This window comes from Anneissia japonica, unplaced genomic scaffold, assembly GCF_011630105.1.
Source record: "Anneissia japonica isolate Jap-2015-1 unplaced genomic scaffold, ASM1163010v1 scaffold284953_len930413_cov181, whole genome shotgun sequence".
NCBI classification, from domain to species: Eukaryota; Metazoa; Echinodermata; class Crinoidea; order Comatulida; family Comatulidae; genus Anneissia; species Anneissia japonica.
Window position 1 is genome coordinate 712750 of NW_022746987.1, and position 17352 is coordinate 730101.

The 17352-nt window shown below is 35.0% G+C and overlaps 1 protein-coding gene across 1 annotated transcript in view; it reads left to right on the forward strand.

Annotated features, from left to right (window-relative positions):
- LOC117120349 (probable ATP-dependent RNA helicase DDX10) overlaps positions 1 to 17352 on the forward strand; it is a gene marked incomplete in the record, with an annotated part of 77611 nt that overhangs the window by 26885 nt on the left and 33374 nt on the right. Inside the window, 3 exon segments of the mRNA XM_033265376.1 lie at positions 6825 to 6945; positions 8896 to 9010; positions 9287 to 9383. Of these exon segments, the coding sequence (XP_033121267.1) occupies positions 6825 to 6945; positions 8896 to 9010; positions 9287 to 9383 (333 nt within the window).

The following is a 17352-nucleotide window of genomic DNA, read 5'->3' on the forward strand; positions in this document are numbered from 1 at the left end:
TTCTTTTCCTACCAAAAACACCCTAGGAGAATGCTATTCATAAATCCACTTGGTGAGAAATAGAACACTTATAATTTACTCAGTGTTAATACCTGTATACAGTAGCGGATTTTGTTGTTTTGTTGATTTTTATGTTCAATGTTGCTGAGAAACTTCATCATGTTTTCTAGAAGTGAAATTTCTCTTTTGAAATGGTATACATTTATGAGCCTTTGTATGTTGTCAAAGATTATGTTGTGAGTAGATGAATTATTACTAATTTAATGACACATGTCATAGTTGCATTTTGCAGGTACACTGTATATTAAAATTTCTTTTAAAAGACATACACCTATTATTTTTTTTATTTATTTGTTACTGAAAACTACCATGCTAGATAGTCAAAATCGACTCAATACAACCTCATATTCCTCAAATGTGCTGGGCTTCAAGGGGGCTTCGCCCCACCAGCGGCTCTGCCCCTGGACCCCGCCGGGGGCCCTCGGCGGGCCCCTGGCCCCCAGCCCAAGGCTGCTTGCTTCACCCCCTTTTTTCTGGCAGGCTGCATCCGCCCATGCACCCAGGCCCCCCCTCCACCATTTTGCCACTAAATTTAAAAATTTCAATGCATCAATGTTATGTATTGAAATAAGTGCTACTCACTTATCTCTTCTGAAAATGTTGGTCTGGTAGGAATTTCTTGAGAGATATCCCAGTTACATTTGTACTTCACTGGTTGTAATTAAACTGCTGACCTGGACTTTTTGTTAACATTTTTGCCCTGTAAATCAGATTTATGGAAAATATTTAGTGTATAGATGTTTCTTGTTGAGTGAAAGGTCCTGATTGATGAGGGAGAATCGTACTGTAATGAAGCATTATCACTATACAGGTCTTCCGCCAACTCCAATTAAAGAACACTTTTTTGGGACTTGGATTTCCATGGTCTATAACAGCTCTGATCTCTAATTAAGTTAAATGAATAAAGATAAAATACACTTGATCTTTAATTGGATATCGTTTTTAATTACAGGGGAGACATATATTATATTTTTTGGAAGGTGTGGCCTATTCTCATTTTAGGGGTGTGGTATATCTTGACAGCTTCTAAAAATTCTCCAATGACACAATCAAGGCAATAACCTTTCTGATTTGTCTCTTTTACCTTGCTTTTAATTTTCAGAGGCCACAAGGCCATTAAATAAAGCAAATTATATAGCTCCATGACCTTTGAACTAGCAAAATTAGTATTTTTATAATTTGGCCTTGGAATGATTATAAGTGAGCCTTGTAGGTATTGTAAACATGCTTTTACAAGGTTTATTATTTTAAATGTAAATTATTTTTATTAATAGTTATCACCTCATGTCATGGAGAACTTAAATATACTCATGGAATTTTGGCAGCCATTAATACTATCACCAGATATTGTTAATGTGATTATTTTTTTCTGCATGTTTTTTATCATGTATTTTTTTTAGAAAAAGTGTAGACAATGAAATTGACCAAAAGTAACAGGCTATATGTCTTCTGCAAGTGGGCACCATGTTGTATTCACATGTTTAATATCAAGGAAAATCCTGTGGGAGGCCTTGCTGAACCCTGGGAAGTTTAGTGATTCATCCCGTATAATGTTTATAACAATGGAATAAAAAATAATGCAAAATCATGTTTTGTGTGAGTTCCTACATTATGTTGCCCATAAGATAGTTGAGATGTACAACAGATTACAATTCTCTGATTGACCCCAAGTTTTTATCAGAAAAAAATTGTTTAACATGCTTAGTAATATGAACCCTGTATTTATACCAGAACTTTGAAAAAACAGTTACAAAAAATAAGTAAGTAAGTAAGTAACTTTATTGCTTCTCTATTATAACAGAGGCACAGCCGTAAAGACGTGCAACAAAATAACAAAATCAGTAAAAACTTAATAAATAATATTTCAGTGAAAGTTAAGAGTTGGTAAGTGTTATAGCAAGTCAGTAGTTTGATATTAAGGTGGTTTTTTTATCAGGCCTAGTGAAACCAGACAATGTTTCTTGAGTTTAGGTGCATTTGCGTAACTGAGGACAAAACCTCTCTTTGGTTTCAAGTATTTATATTAGAAAAAATTGTGAGGTCTCCAAGAAGACACTAAAGGCCAAAATGAGAAGGTCACTGGAGAATAGACCATTAGCGTTCAATTGTTGATAGATGTCTTTTTGTCACTATTATGAGAAACAAAAAAGTGAAATTCATATGGTTTCATTCAAATTAACCACCATCAAAATTACGCTTTTTGTTTTTATAAGAACACATTTTATAACAACTAAGGCTGAAATTGCTTAAAAATTAAGAACAAAATAAGAACAAATTGAGGCCGAGTTAAAATGTCAACTGAGTTTTTTTTTTTTTTAATATAAAAACCCAACAAATTTTATCTATACCTTATGTGCGGTAGGTGTGACTATGTAATATTATATACGCGGTACCTCATACATAGATTCTAGGCGTCTGAGAGGTTAAAGAAGCTGGCTATTCCCATTAAAAAGTATTATTCCCCTGAAAAATAGTACTTTTTTGACCTGTCGCGTGGTGCAAACTTTATGCCCACCATCGCGCTGATGGTAGAGGGACTGCAACCTTTACGATGAAAGAGATTGGCCTTGACCGCACCACGGATCAGCGAGTAGACGATAAACAACAATTATGGAGGCTGTCGGTTCGATAGGCTACGATCTCCACATCACCTCGGGCCAATAGATTTCACTATTCCGCTCATGAGCACGTCAATATTTGTATACTATACAATACCCTCTTCATTACAGTACAGTGATATTCTGGTGTAAAATAATAATTTTCGATGTTTGAAAAGTGTGTAAAAATATAAACAAAATAAGAACATTTTGAGCGTGAAATCTGCATAAAAATAAGAACACTGAGCCTGGGAAAAATTGTACTGGTTCTTAAAAAAAAGTTGTACCATCATTATCACCATTCTCAGTGTAATTATCATTCCAGTATATTACCACCATTATTATTATTGTCTTCATTAACATCATTGCCATCATTGATGGTGCCAATGGAGGGTGTTGAGGCCCCAGTTGGTGAAGACCGTCAGAAAGAAAAAAATGTCCTTGACAGAATTCTGATGGTAGAGTGTCCATGACACATTACTGTATACTCAAAAAGGAAGGTCATTCCCGATAGTGACCTCTGACAGATTGGAATTTATTTATTCGATAACACCAACGATAAGCCACGGAAATCCAAAGAATTTCTTCCAGTGGGGGGGGGGGGGTTCTTGTGGTGATTGGGCAGTACACCATAAGAGAATCCCCAACTCTTTTTTGAAGAGTGTACTATGTCCTTTAACGTGCACATGAGACATTATTGCACACAGGATCAGCAGCTTAAACATCTCATCCGAAAGACGGTGCACTTTTCTACACTTGCATCAGTGGCGGCTCTAGGATATATTTTCTGGGGGGCTGAGCTGTCCGACAGGGGGACTTGGGCTGGTAGGCCCGAGCTGGTTCCCCCTCCCAAATGAGATTTTTTTAAGAATAGGAACCTCTGGATGGCCACAAATAACACTCTCTAATTGAGACAGACATGTGTTGGCTTGGTGTGGGCCTATTTTTATATATTTTTTAGTCCGATTGCCTGACGAGCTTTGTCTAATGGGGGGGGGGAGGCTTGACCTGTTTCCTCCCTCCCCCCCTCCTGGTGCTGCCACAAACTTGCATGCCTGACTGTTAGCTAAAACACAAAGAGCACAGCGGATAGAATTGAACAGTGTACCAATCTCCTCAGTTCAGTGCACACACAGTGGCTACCACTGTTAGCCAACTGAGCTATGTTGCTCTCCATTCTTCATGCTTTACAATTAAATAGCTCCACCTGTGTTGGTCTACAGGTATGTTATAACATACTCAGAAATTTAGAAATAATCGCCATCAAGATCATTATCATTATTATATTATCATGATCATCATATCATCATCATTGTCGTCACCATTATCATCATCATCATCATTATCATCATCATTGTCGTCACCATTATCATCATTATCATCATCGTTGTCGTCATCAGATTTCTATTCTAATGCTGCCAGAAGCTGTGGTAAACCACAGCCACAGTTGTTCCTTATGTGCAGAATGCATCGCAGTAATCTCCACAACCTTCACATTTACTATTCTGCTGTTGTTATAAAGCAGGAATGGCATTTTTCTCGTCCCGTCTTGTTTCAGCTTCATTTTTCGTGATGTGTATTTGCCGATAATCGGGAACATGATGAAGTGGAATCAATTGGTTTTTCTCCATAGATTTAGAGAGGCATTGGCACTGCCCAGTCATACTTGAAATCATACAGACTACTATTAAATTAACCTGCCCTAGTTACAATAGCTGACATTGATATTGTACAGTTTTGTATGCCACAAAACTAGGTTAGACTGGGGAAATTATTATTATAGGATGGGGGAATCATTAATTTATAGGGATGTATTATGAAAGGAAGGGGACGTATAATGAAACGATGGAGAAGTATAATAAAATATGGGAAAGCATTAAAGAAGGATGGGGAAATATTACAAATAGCTGGGAGAAGCATTACTAAATGCTGGGGTAGCATTACAGAAGGCTGGGGGTAGTATTACAAAAATCTAGGGATGCATTACAGAAGGCTGGGAATTATTATAATAGGCTGGGGAAACATAAAGGCTTGGGAAAAATTGTAATGCTTAAAAACCATACTGTTATTTGTTATGTGAAAATAGTACAACCTACAGTAGGTCTCCTTCCAATTAAAGGCTACTTTTGGGACAGGTTTTCCATGGTCTTTAGCAGCTTTGGTCCCTAATTAGAATAATAAAGATTAAAGACAGTTATAAATTTAGGACCACAGAAAAGTGGTCTATACTTGGAGGGGTCTTTAATTAGTAGACCTTTACTTACAATGGTGGCGCTATATAAGCATGGCAATGGGGTAATGAATTTAAACATCAGTAAAATCTTATTTTGTATATAAAATGTACTGTAGTTAAGCTTATATTTCAAGGTCTTCCATTGAAAACCAGCATAATACTGTAGCTGAGTGGAACACCCTGCTTAGAAATCAATGAAGAAAGCAAAAAAAATTAAATCCTGCCTTTTAGCATGGATTGAACCTATGATCCTTAGCTTATAAGGTGAGCACCTTAATTACTCACATAAAAACAACAGATTGCAAAGTAGATCAAACCTGAAGAAGGTGAAGAAGTCAACGACGACTTTATTAGCTTTGTCATAATTTTTTCCCCCGTTCTATTAGTCATGGTCATGCATTTTATCCCCCGAGTGCAGATTGATAACTTTATGAATAATCTTCCATGTGAAATTAAAACCTGCTTCAGGAAGAATAACTTTAAATCAAAAGTTTCTTAAGGGACAAACTGGTTACAGGCAAGGAGTCAGTATCTATTACATTTTTATTTTAATTTTTTTCCTGCACTGATTTTGTAGTACATTGTAGTTTTGTATTTTAGACTAAATAGTTGGTTATCGGAGTTTTATAATTTTTACTAAAACAAAATCAATGATCAGTCAATTAATAAATGATTAAAATGGCATTGCCAACCAGATAAGCTTAAATTCTGCTATAGAGTGTTAAATGTTTTAAAAGGGTTGCCAAATTTATTGTTTAATTCACATTACTGTAGAAATGGTGTCCCAACAAAGACATACAGGCATTTGTTTTGGATTTGCAAGATTTTAATATATTTATTTATTTATTCTTTGTATGAATAAACAGTATAAACTTAGATTAAAGATAAAAGAAGATACTTGAATATCATTAACATGTTACATTTTAAAAAAGAAACTTTCCATGTAGAAATGCATTATGAATCTATATTATAATTTTTCTTATTTCAAAGTCTATAGGCATAATGGACTTACCGAGGGTCTCAAAAAATGTATGGGATTAGAAACCTACCGATCTGAAAAACTATAACATAGATCATCGAAGTCTCCATCTACTGTAATGAAGTGAATACAATTCCGTATTTCAGCTTAATTGAGGGAAAATAATGACTTTTACAGTCATTTTTCACTGAATTTTTAGCTGTTTAGTACACATGGCCTGTCGGATGGCATGTGTGGTTTTTATCTGGAAAGCCTAAAGACCAACATTATTTGTACGTACTTCTGTGTCGGGATTTTAAATTGAATGCCAAAAAGGCAACAATCAAACACAGTCAATTTTCAAGCACACTCGGTTTTCAAGCACAGTCGGTTTTCAAGCACAGTCGGTTAACAAACACAGTCAGTTTTTGGCTTCTCAATGAGTTACAGTAAACCTTGCTTTAGCTGCCCTTTTTAGGTTATGAAAAATCATATGGAACTGCTATCAAAACCTGTATCTTAACTACCACTAAATTTCTTACATTAAGTAAAGAAAATTACATTTTAATTACATTAAGTAAAGTTATTGAAAAAGTGCCACATCTAGTCCCAAGTGCATAGAGACCTCATTTATTTGCGCTATATAAATCCATCTATTATTATTATTATTATTTAAAATAACTGAGCGAGATAACATGCAAAATATATTCCTTTAGTGGTCCTATTGTTCTTTTTATTTTATCGAAATTGCCACGTTGACCTACTAGAGGGTAAGCGAGCAATCTAGTATGTAAAATTGCAATATAAAACAATTAGTGAAATAGCGAAATAGCACATAAACCTATCAAAGACTGAGGGCTCAGAATGTTTACATCTAAAACAAGTATAACAGGATAAATGGTTACTGTAATGTTTTTTATTTTATTTCATGTGAGATTCATTTTGATCAGACTTTTCTTTCCTGTTTATCATTTAGGATCTCCAATCCGAGGCTGAAAGAATATGCCAGACGAATATAGTAGTGTGCACTCCTGGACGATTACTGCAACATATGGATGAGACTGCAAACTTTGAATGTTCCAATCTTAAAATTCTTGGTAGGAAAACTAATGTTATTTTCTTCTAAATATTTTCATTTGATATTTCCATAAATTTATTGTTATAAAAACGTTATGAAAACGTACCAGTATTTTTTCCATTTTTTTTCGTAGTTTCTGATTTATGGATGATATTTGTGTCAATTTATCGAAAATATTTAACAATAAGTTATTTCTATTTACTCTAGTTATTTCTGATTCTTAGTAACAAAACTATGCTAACTGTGATATTTATATTTATCTGTTTTCGTATTCTTGTTTCTTAGGTCATTCACCTTTAATTCTTAGAATGATAACAATGATACAAATGGAGAATTACATTTTTGTTTGTTTCCTTGAGTTTACATCAGTAGCCATGCTTCAGCGGCATCCAGTCTCTTTATCTATTATGTGACTTAACCATCCTGACAGTGGTTTGAAGTTGGTAGAGTGTGACTGTGTTGGTGTACATTATGCTCATAGTTCTAAATCTTACATAACTTTTGTTGAAATATTCTTTTACAATTTTATAGTGCAAAAAATTAATTATTCTTGAAAAAGCTTTTTCAATACAACTCAGTAAAGGTCTCCCGAGAGGTCCAACATCAAGAAAGCTTTAGTTGTGAGAAGTAAATTCTAAATTGAAAACCCACCACTTCTACTACTACTGTCCACCACTTTAGCACCTAGAAGTTTGGTGTGCTGTACACATAATAGGCACTTTACACAAGAGGACTGGGAGCCGTCGACAATGTCAATTCGGGTTAAGTGCCGTATTGTTTACTGTGGTCTTCACGCTCTGATAAGCACAAAACCACCGTCCACCCATCTTTCCGTCATGTTGCGTAAAGTATACTATGAAAACTAAACAGGGGTCTCGAGTCTACCATGAGTCGAGGGAGTCTCACAGTCACAGAAATTTTCCACAATCTCCTTCACTCCCCCAAGCAAGCATAAATCATCTGCAAACTAACAAATTCAACACAAAAGTATAATGTCTGAAGTTTTTTGCTACTGTATTTATTTTGTCAACTCAACTGAAGTCAGATGGCCATGAGTATCACCATGCTCAAAGTACAATTAGCTGTGTTAATGAAGCTCATTAGCATAATTGTCTTCTCCCAACTTGGAAATCCTACCAATCAAATTTAGAAACATCTTCAGTGAGAAAGAAGCATATGTAGCATACCATAGATCGGGGAGTGGGGTGGGCTTAAAAATGGGTAGAAGAGCCAACGTAAATTTTTGCTTCACTCAAGCTAGCTTCCAGTGTGCTTACAAAAACTTGCATGCACTGTTTGTATACCGCTTATGCTCTGGTTTTATATTACTACTGCAATTTTTACAGATGATTGACGACAAGCCATAAAAACAAGAGGTTTTCTAGTCAAAGATTGTAGGCAGGACGCACACTAGGGATTTTGATTAATTTTTTTCAGGACTCAACAAAATTGCCATCTGGCCACAGGTGGCTCGTGGACCGCATTTCACCCAACTGTATTTTAGATATAAATATGCTTCTGCTCTGACAGTTACTAATACTTTTACAACTGCTGTACGTGTACATACATTTACATTAGCACATTAAGTCTAATTATAAAACTGAGGAAGAAATAACGAAATTGATTTCAATTAGTGTTGACAAGTAATTTTTGATGATAAATGATTATTCGAAATGCATCGTGAGCTTATTCAAATTTATTTAGAATTATGATAAATTATGATATTTTGGATTTAAGCCAATGTCAGTAATTGCATGAATAACATTTATTAAAATGAATTATGAAGTTTTAATGAAATTCATTGTAAATTATTAATACTTAGGTTCATTGAAATATAACAAACTAATTATATACTTCATCTTTCGTAAATTTTTACATAAGATAGCAATGCATTGTGGGTATGTTATCCTTGGGGTGCAGTAGGCCTCGTACGGATTCAGAACTAAATAATTATTGTTTTCTATTTCAGTCCTTGATGAGGCTGATCGAATACTTGACCTCGGATTTGAGAAAACCATGAATGCGATTATTGAGAACATACCAAACGATAGGCAAACGCTTTTGTTCTCAGCCACGCAAACCAAGTAAGTTACTTTAGCCTTGTGCCAATTTCACATGTTGTGAAGTTTTTTTTTGCATGCGTTGATTATTCTCTCTCAACCGGTTTTTCTATTAACTGTGCAGGTTCGCTTATCATTTGAGTAATGTCTCCACTTAACTATACAACCTGCCCTCTAGTTTACCTTCTTCAAAATTTTTGCAGTAATTATCATAGTGGATTAAAATGTTGTGAACAAGAAACATAATGGGGTTGAGGGCAGTGTGTATGATTTGACGCTTGATTATGTATTCTCTTGCAGATCAGTGCGTGATCTAGCAAGGTTGAGTTTGAAGGACCCAAAGTTTATCTCTGTGCATCACCACCATGAGTTCAGTACACCTGTACAGTTAGAACAGGTAACTATGTTATCTGTAGTTATGTTCAGACGACCTTCCATCTGAAGTAAAGTTACTCGGACATAAAATATTATGCGCACGTTACTTCTGACGAGCGTTGACATGATGTTTACCCAGGGCATAATGCTATTTTTACCTAAAAGCTAGTTCAGAGCTTAGAAGTACCCCTAGGCAAATTTTCCAAGTGATAATTGCCACTTGTCTCTCAACGGTGATTTTGCACACAAATTCTTGAAATTGTAAACAATTATGGAAACATTGTGTCTACAAAGGTTTAAACATTACTGGAAATGTTATTTTAGTGCTCATTTGTAATTATCTTTTGAAAAAAATTGGGATCATAAAAAAAGTTGTATTAACTTGCGAGCTCTGAAGTAAGTGCATCTACACGTCGCTACCCTGAGTACGTGTTCCTTGCATTTCTTGTGTACTTCAAAGTAGCACACTTACTCCTGAGACTGCTCAGGAGTAAATCGTTTGCTGTAACGTTGAAGTAACTTAATACAAAGAGTGTCTTCACGGGCACTACCCAAGGCTTACAACAAGTAAACTGCTACTTCAAAGCTTACTTCTAACTCATCAGAATGTGCCTTATATGAAAATGCTGACATGACTTTAATTTTCAATTCAATTCAAGTGCCTTCTTGGGTCAATATAACACAAACACAATACAATTGTAAGTATGCATCATAGGGTAGGGCCGTCACACCACTAAGTTCGAATGACCCGCATACGCCACCCTAAACAAAGTATGCTTTTTGGGGTAGGGGCATTCTCTGTGATTTAATACTTCTGGAAACTTCAAAGGGTCTTTTAGGTCAACATATTTTAGTTTATATTTTAGTTATAATATAAAAGGTAAAACAAGAACCCCATAACTTGTGGCATCAATGTGCTGAATTACTTTTTAACAGGGTTTTGTTAATTCTTAACAGCTATTAGTAGAGTTTCACGTTCACATCATTCCACAATTACAGGGACCAAAAGGTGCGATGGATTCACTCAAATTTTCAAAGTTCTTACGAACGGAACACAGGGCGAGGAGCATCTCATTCCACCGCTAATGTTAAGGCTGTTAGCAGCGCCTCCATCTTACTACTCAGCCTTTCAACTATATGAAAATAATATGTCAGTACAATTTTAAAGGTTCTCTGATCACTAAATTATATAATATAGAAAAAATTTTGGAGTAAAATCGAACTGTGCTGTATATAGTCATAATTGCTGCGAAGCAGCCAATTCATATTCTTGACAGCAATTTGACCTCTGAAAGGTCATTGTTTGTCAAAAAACAAGCGCCTAAGACGACTGAAAAGCGGAGTTTCTTCTTTCGTTCTGCCGGGTAAAATCAATTACTTTAGGCGACGTTTGTAGACTAACCAACACGTGCCAACCTAAGTCTAGACTAGCTAGGATGGTATAGTCCTAGCCTTGAAGGGACGAAGGTCCCAATGAAAAACAACGTCGCTCCTTGATAGCTAACATTGTCTATTTAACATCACAATGATTCATTATTAGACCTATAGTTGTTTTTTGAATTGTACTCCACAAATCTCAGCCGATAACCTCGCACAACTCGAGTAACGTCTCGTATCTATTGTCGTGACGTCATGGCTCGCTGGCTCACACTTGCGATGTCTCGCACTTGTGATCAAATAACACGCTGGCTCGCACTTTGGCAACACTCTTTGGCAGTAAACTCGCCCCTAGAAAACCCACCCTTGGAAACTTGCTCCATTAAAAAATGTACACTTCCTAGACCATGCAGTCTTCAAAATAAAAATTGTCACCTTTGGTAATCAACTACATTTTCCACATACATAGAAATTTTTGAAACTTTATTAAAAAAAACCTAAACCATAATTCACCACTATAGACACTTTTTGAGAAAAATGAAAAATTACGACTTTGTTACCCAATGAGAAGTGTTCTAATATAGACAATGGGTCGTGTCCCATATTATTTGTTATATTTTTATTATTCATTAATTTCACTTGACTCGCATAAATAATTTTGTTCGAAGAACATTTATATGCAGTTGTACTTCGCAGCACTTCACTTGCAATTTGCAATTTCTAGTTATATTACCCTTGAAAACCTTTTTTAATTGAAAATATATTGTAATGTAATAAGATTATTCTAAAAAGTTGAATATTTTAAAAATAGTAAATTACAACAGGACAAACACAACGGATATAATCAACCATACAATGTATCAAAACTGACATTGATAGCTTAAGCCTAGATATACATATAAAGTATTACAACAATAGTATGTAACATGCAGCAGATATAGTGCGCATTGATAAAACGGAAAACGTGTAAGACTATCATACACGGGTATTACCGGTGAAGTTGTAAGCAATTGTAAATTTTCCACCATTAATGCTTTAAACTCCAAAGTGGGATTAGCCTCTAAATTACATTCTTGAATGCACAATGGTGAATTCAATTCCTACTCATCCCTGATGGGCTTTTTTCTTTTTCCACAATGTGATGATAAACAGGATTCTATTGACTAAGACTGTAAGTCAATGTCAAATAAATTAAATAAAGACCAATAAAAATGTGCTCAGGTGAAGGCCGCAGTATTGTGACTGTATATCTTTTGTAATGTAAATATTAATGATATACTGTTTGGTAATAAAATCTGTAAAAACTCTCAAACATTCAATTATGACAATTAATTTAAGATCAAATAAGTTAATTTTCTAGGCGACACTGTCTGCCATCCAAAGAATAAGGGTGTATGCATTTACGCAATTGCTCGACAATGCGATTGCTTGACAGCTTTCAATAATAATTCCAGCTACTGTAACCTTCCATTGGGCGTACACTGTAGGCCCTACTGTATCTTAATGTTTTGCTTGTGTAGACAAGCTTAATTCTCCAAAGCATAGGAAAGAGCCCGATTTACAGATTGAAATATATTTGTGTGCAGTCGATTTAAATACTTGTCTCCCTCCAATTCAAGATCACTTTTGGGACTGGGGTTTCCATGGATTTTAGTAGCTAGCTTTGGTCTCTAATTAGAATAGTAAAGTGGTCTTTTAATTGGGATTGTTAATTAAAAGTAAGCTATTTGACTGAGGATAAATCAAACTACAGTATAGATACAATATGATGATTTCAATGAAGGGCTCATAAAAATGTGTTAATTCTTTTTATTAAATAGTTTAAATGAAGAAGCTAGCACTGTACAGTACCATATAGCCTAGATTGCTTTTGTATGTAGAGTTATCTAACCTATGTTTTGTTTCTGTACCTTTTTGCTAGTGGCATTACGGTATTTTACTTGATCTTGATCCTGTTATACTATCTAAAACCAGATTATTTAAATTTTACTAGAATATGAGAATTCCATAATTTATTAGCTAGTATTCGGCGTTTTGGCGTTTAAACCTTTCAGGTACTCGCTTCGTAGGTCGTTTACTTTGTCCAATTCCAAGGTTTCGAGCCCAATCGCAAATACCGTGCCAAGCTGTTTCCTGCTGGTAACACCCAATCCACGCACACTAAAGCAGAGAAAAAAGAAAATTACCGGTAGTATCTATTTCAGCGAGTGTTTAAAATGTTAAAAAAATAATGTTTTAAACTAAAAACTAAAATGAAAAAATGAAACAAGCTGGTACTGGACGTTGACAATTATGATAGAAGCTTCTGTGAAATAGTGTATTTTTATCCTGGTGTATATTGGGGTGAAGGCTGAAAAATGAACTAATAGCTTACTGTACAGTATGTTAGATTTTAAAGTGGTGGTCAAAATTCAACGTTATTTTACTGACGATGATAGACTACATTGTGTAACATTTATATAAATGTTACTCTCTTGAAGTCGTTATTTTACCTGGGGTTGACGTCCTTCCGGGAGGGTAACATTCATTACTTGAGTTGAACCTTAACGGCAACAGTTCACGGGCATTGATGTGATCGATAATAGCTATGCTTCACTTTCGTGCAATAACATGTTCAACAATTACTGCCCATGACCTTGATAGCGAGAAATTTAATAGATAGCTGATAACATTACTTAAACTCACTTAGAGTAACTGTCCCCGTTTGTCGTATATTATGTATATCGCGTACACGACACTAAAATATTCGGCAGGCAAGATTGGTTATGAATGAGGATTAGAGGTACAAAATACCAGTAACAGGGTAGGGAGCTCAGGATGTTGACATTCATAGGTGGATGAAAACAAGCGCCAGGAATTCTTGTGTATACTGCTACTTTAATATTTAACATTGCCTGTTCCAGAGGATTCCCTAAGACTGAGAATTTAGCAGCGGACATAAATTTGATGACAGGATTTGGGGAGGAAGGTAGTATGATGCCTTAGGACTGTAAACAAGTCTTAAATGAAGAAATTAACAGTCAAGGATGAATTTCATAAGAGAAGAAGATTTCACATGTGTGGAAAACAAAACGATAAAAAGTAGTAACTGCCAATATACATAAATTATTGTGTTGTAATAGTAGCAGTGGTACAGATAATTTAGTGATTTTTTTTTTTATTAAAGCATTTGAAATAAATAATATATTTGTTTTAAATTATCAGATAAATATATAGAAAATAAGTAAATCAAAATAAGTTGTACTTAACTTTTTATATTAATAATATATTTATACAAATTTTCTCTTAATAATAATATAGTTTACAGTTTTTGTCTCATTATCTCTTCCTTTTTTTTTTGTTGTTCTTTTCACCTTTTTTACATTACTTTTTAATTTCCCCTTTTCACCTCTTTCTTCATCTTTTGTGTACTTCTTCATTTACCTTCTTTCACCTTCTCCTCTACTCAGAAACCTTTGGTTTATTCCCAGTCTTCTTTATACCTTAGCCATCATCAGCACCTATATTCATTTCACCATATTTTCTTCAACTTCACTTTCTTCTTCATCTTCTTTGCCTATTTCAATTCACTTTCACATCTTCTGCTTTCACATTTCACCTTCCTGCCTATGCAGGGGTGTTTGGTGCAGCTATTCGGTTTCTCAATCTTCACTTCATTTGTTGCTTTGAGATGACTTGAGCAAAGCATTTTACTTAAAGTTTACCCCAACCACCTAGGAGTATAATGGGTACCTAATAAGTACAAGTATAAGTACTCAATTAATAGCTCCATATTTTGAACCAATGGCGGCGCCAGTATTTCGTGGTGAGACCTCACATATACTGTATATATATTTATTTCTCTCCTTCTGTGAAACCCCCCCCCCCCTCCCTCCCTCTATTTTAAATTCTTAGATCTGCCAATGCTGAGTATGTTTATAAGCATTTGATCAAAAAACTATGGAAATAAATGTGAAGGGCATAAAGTCTTTGACATGCGTTATATAAGACGTACGTAGTGTAAATTGGCATATCTGGGAGTATTGGCATTATGTACTGGTAGCTGATTGGAGGAGAACGATGGGAAAATAGGAGGGCGCTATTTAAGAAATAAGAGAGATAAGGTAAATATTTGAAAAACATTTTAGTAGCGAATGTCTGGAAGATCAGCTTTCTGGAGTGCCGCCTTATACCTTGCCCTATAGAGTAGATACATTACTACATACAGTAGTATCAATATTCTTCAACTTCCTTTCTTCACCATTGTTTGTTTCACCTCATTTTTTTCACATTTTCTTCATTTTTCACCTTTAACCTACTTCACCTCACCATCTGCTTCATCACTTTATATGGTGTGCTATAAAAATGTGTATTACTGTAAATTTGCTAGCACCTCTCAAATTAACACCACTCTTCAATATGTGCCGAACCATACATCAGTTTTTTTTTTTCGCTCTGTGTCACTCTCAGTTAAGTGCAACATATCTTATTAGAGATATATTCCATAAAACATTATGGCACTTATTTCAGAATACATATTACAACATGCCTTGATGTTTTGTACTGAATTGCATGAAATGAAACGATGCTATTTTAACACTCCAACCAATTGTTCCGCTCTCGAAAAAATCTTGTTTCAAATAATGACCTCTCTTCGGAGGTGCCCGACGGGAGTGGGGGCCCCGAAGGGTCAGATTTCCCCTACAAAAGAAAGTGGGCGTGGTCAGCCTCCCATGAAAAAAATTTTGGAGGTGGTCCAGGTGGCGAATCCCTCGAACATTTTGTCAATTTAGGATTTTCAAAGGCTTATTTTAATCGATTTTAGTGTCTACTAATATGTAGAAATTACATATACTTTTTTTTTCTCCCCTACGAATTGTGCTTTTTCTCACCGATGGGGGCCCCCTCAATAAGTTAAAGAATTTTAAAAATAATTATCTAGACATTTTATTATAAATTCCAGTGCTGTCAGAGATTTATGGGTTATGCGAAGACACAGACACTAAATTCAAAAGTGTTTTCTCATTATAATTTGCAGCTGAAAGCCTAACACATGGAAATTAACAAAACTAATACCATACCTGAAGTACAAATGTTTTGATGGTATATTTTTTACATGGAACTGTGATAATGCACACATAACAGAAGTAAACTGACACACTTTAATTTCGTTTGTCTTCGTTCGTGTTAAGTAAAGTTTTCACAATCTGAAAAGATTATGCGACCCATAAATTTTTCGTCATGGCCCATACGTTTTTGTCCTGAACATGAAATAGATTACATAGTAGTAGAAGCGGTTGGTGTAGCGATTGTGGTCTGGGGTTTCGAGTCCTCACTGTACGATACACTATTGTCTTTCGGCAAGACACTTCATCTAGTTTGTCAGTACAGTTTTTCCTCGGTCCTTTGATGAATAAAATGTAGAGTTTATAAGTCCTTGGTTTGTCCCTGTCTACTGGCATATGCTGGGAATGTAGACAGACAATACAGAAAAAGCCATATTAGGATTCTGAATTTACGGCAAAAAAATTATATGATCATTTTCACTGTAATTTTTCGAGGCTGAAATTGTTGATATGTATTTGAAAGGAAAATTATTATAACCTTCAGTCATAATCCAAATAATCTGAAACAGAAAATTACTAATTTGACTGAAGGTCGGAATACTAAAAGCTGTTGCTATTGGAAGCTCTGGTTGTTTTATGACACAAGTAACAATTTACCTTGCACACCTGCGACATTTACCTGTTTGGTTTCTTTGAAATGTCATTCACATTCATTGTGTTCTAAATCAATGTTAACATGATGAAATAAATTATATCGTGTATAACTAATGCCTGGTTCTCACATTACAAAATATCTATCAAAATGTAACATTAATGTAACAAATTGTTTCCGAAATAGGCACGTGCGAATGTGCATTCATGTGAAACTAAGATATTCGCGTAATAAATATCACAGAAAGTCAGACACCTGACATACAATCTCTTGAGGTATTTCTTGATACATGCTAAATAATTTTAATTGATAATTACCGCAAAAGACTTGCATTTCAAAATATATATTGGAAAATAATACCGTTCTTATTGGCTTATTTGTGGCATAAGCGTGTATTCGCTGGCTATCAACTTTAGGATTTTAATAGTGAAATGTCGGTACAGCCAAAGAGTATGGAATTGCAAGAGGCCCGACTTTTATGATTTTTTGTGCACTCAATGAAACATTTAAAAAAATATTTCTACCACTTGATAGGATATTATTTTTAATGAATTTGTATAATGAAATGTTGACATTTTGCTTTATTTACCAAACCTTTAGTTCTGTAATGATTTTCCTAGTTAGTTCTTTTCCTTTTCAATTTACCGTTGATTTTTCCCGTTTGGATGCACCATCATTTTTAAGGTGCACCACTGTAATAAAGTGATTCTAAATAAAAAGCTAAAACTATGAATTAGGTCGCCCTATAAAAAATTCAAATAAAGTTCAAAACTCGCCCTTTGAAGGATGCCCTCTAGTTTGTGGTAGTACTTAAATGAGGTTACTTTCGAACAGAACGCTGAGAGTCGAAGTTCTTGCGTTCTATACTGTTTGGTACTCTTTGATACAGTGTTATCAGCTGACTTCCTTTAATATGT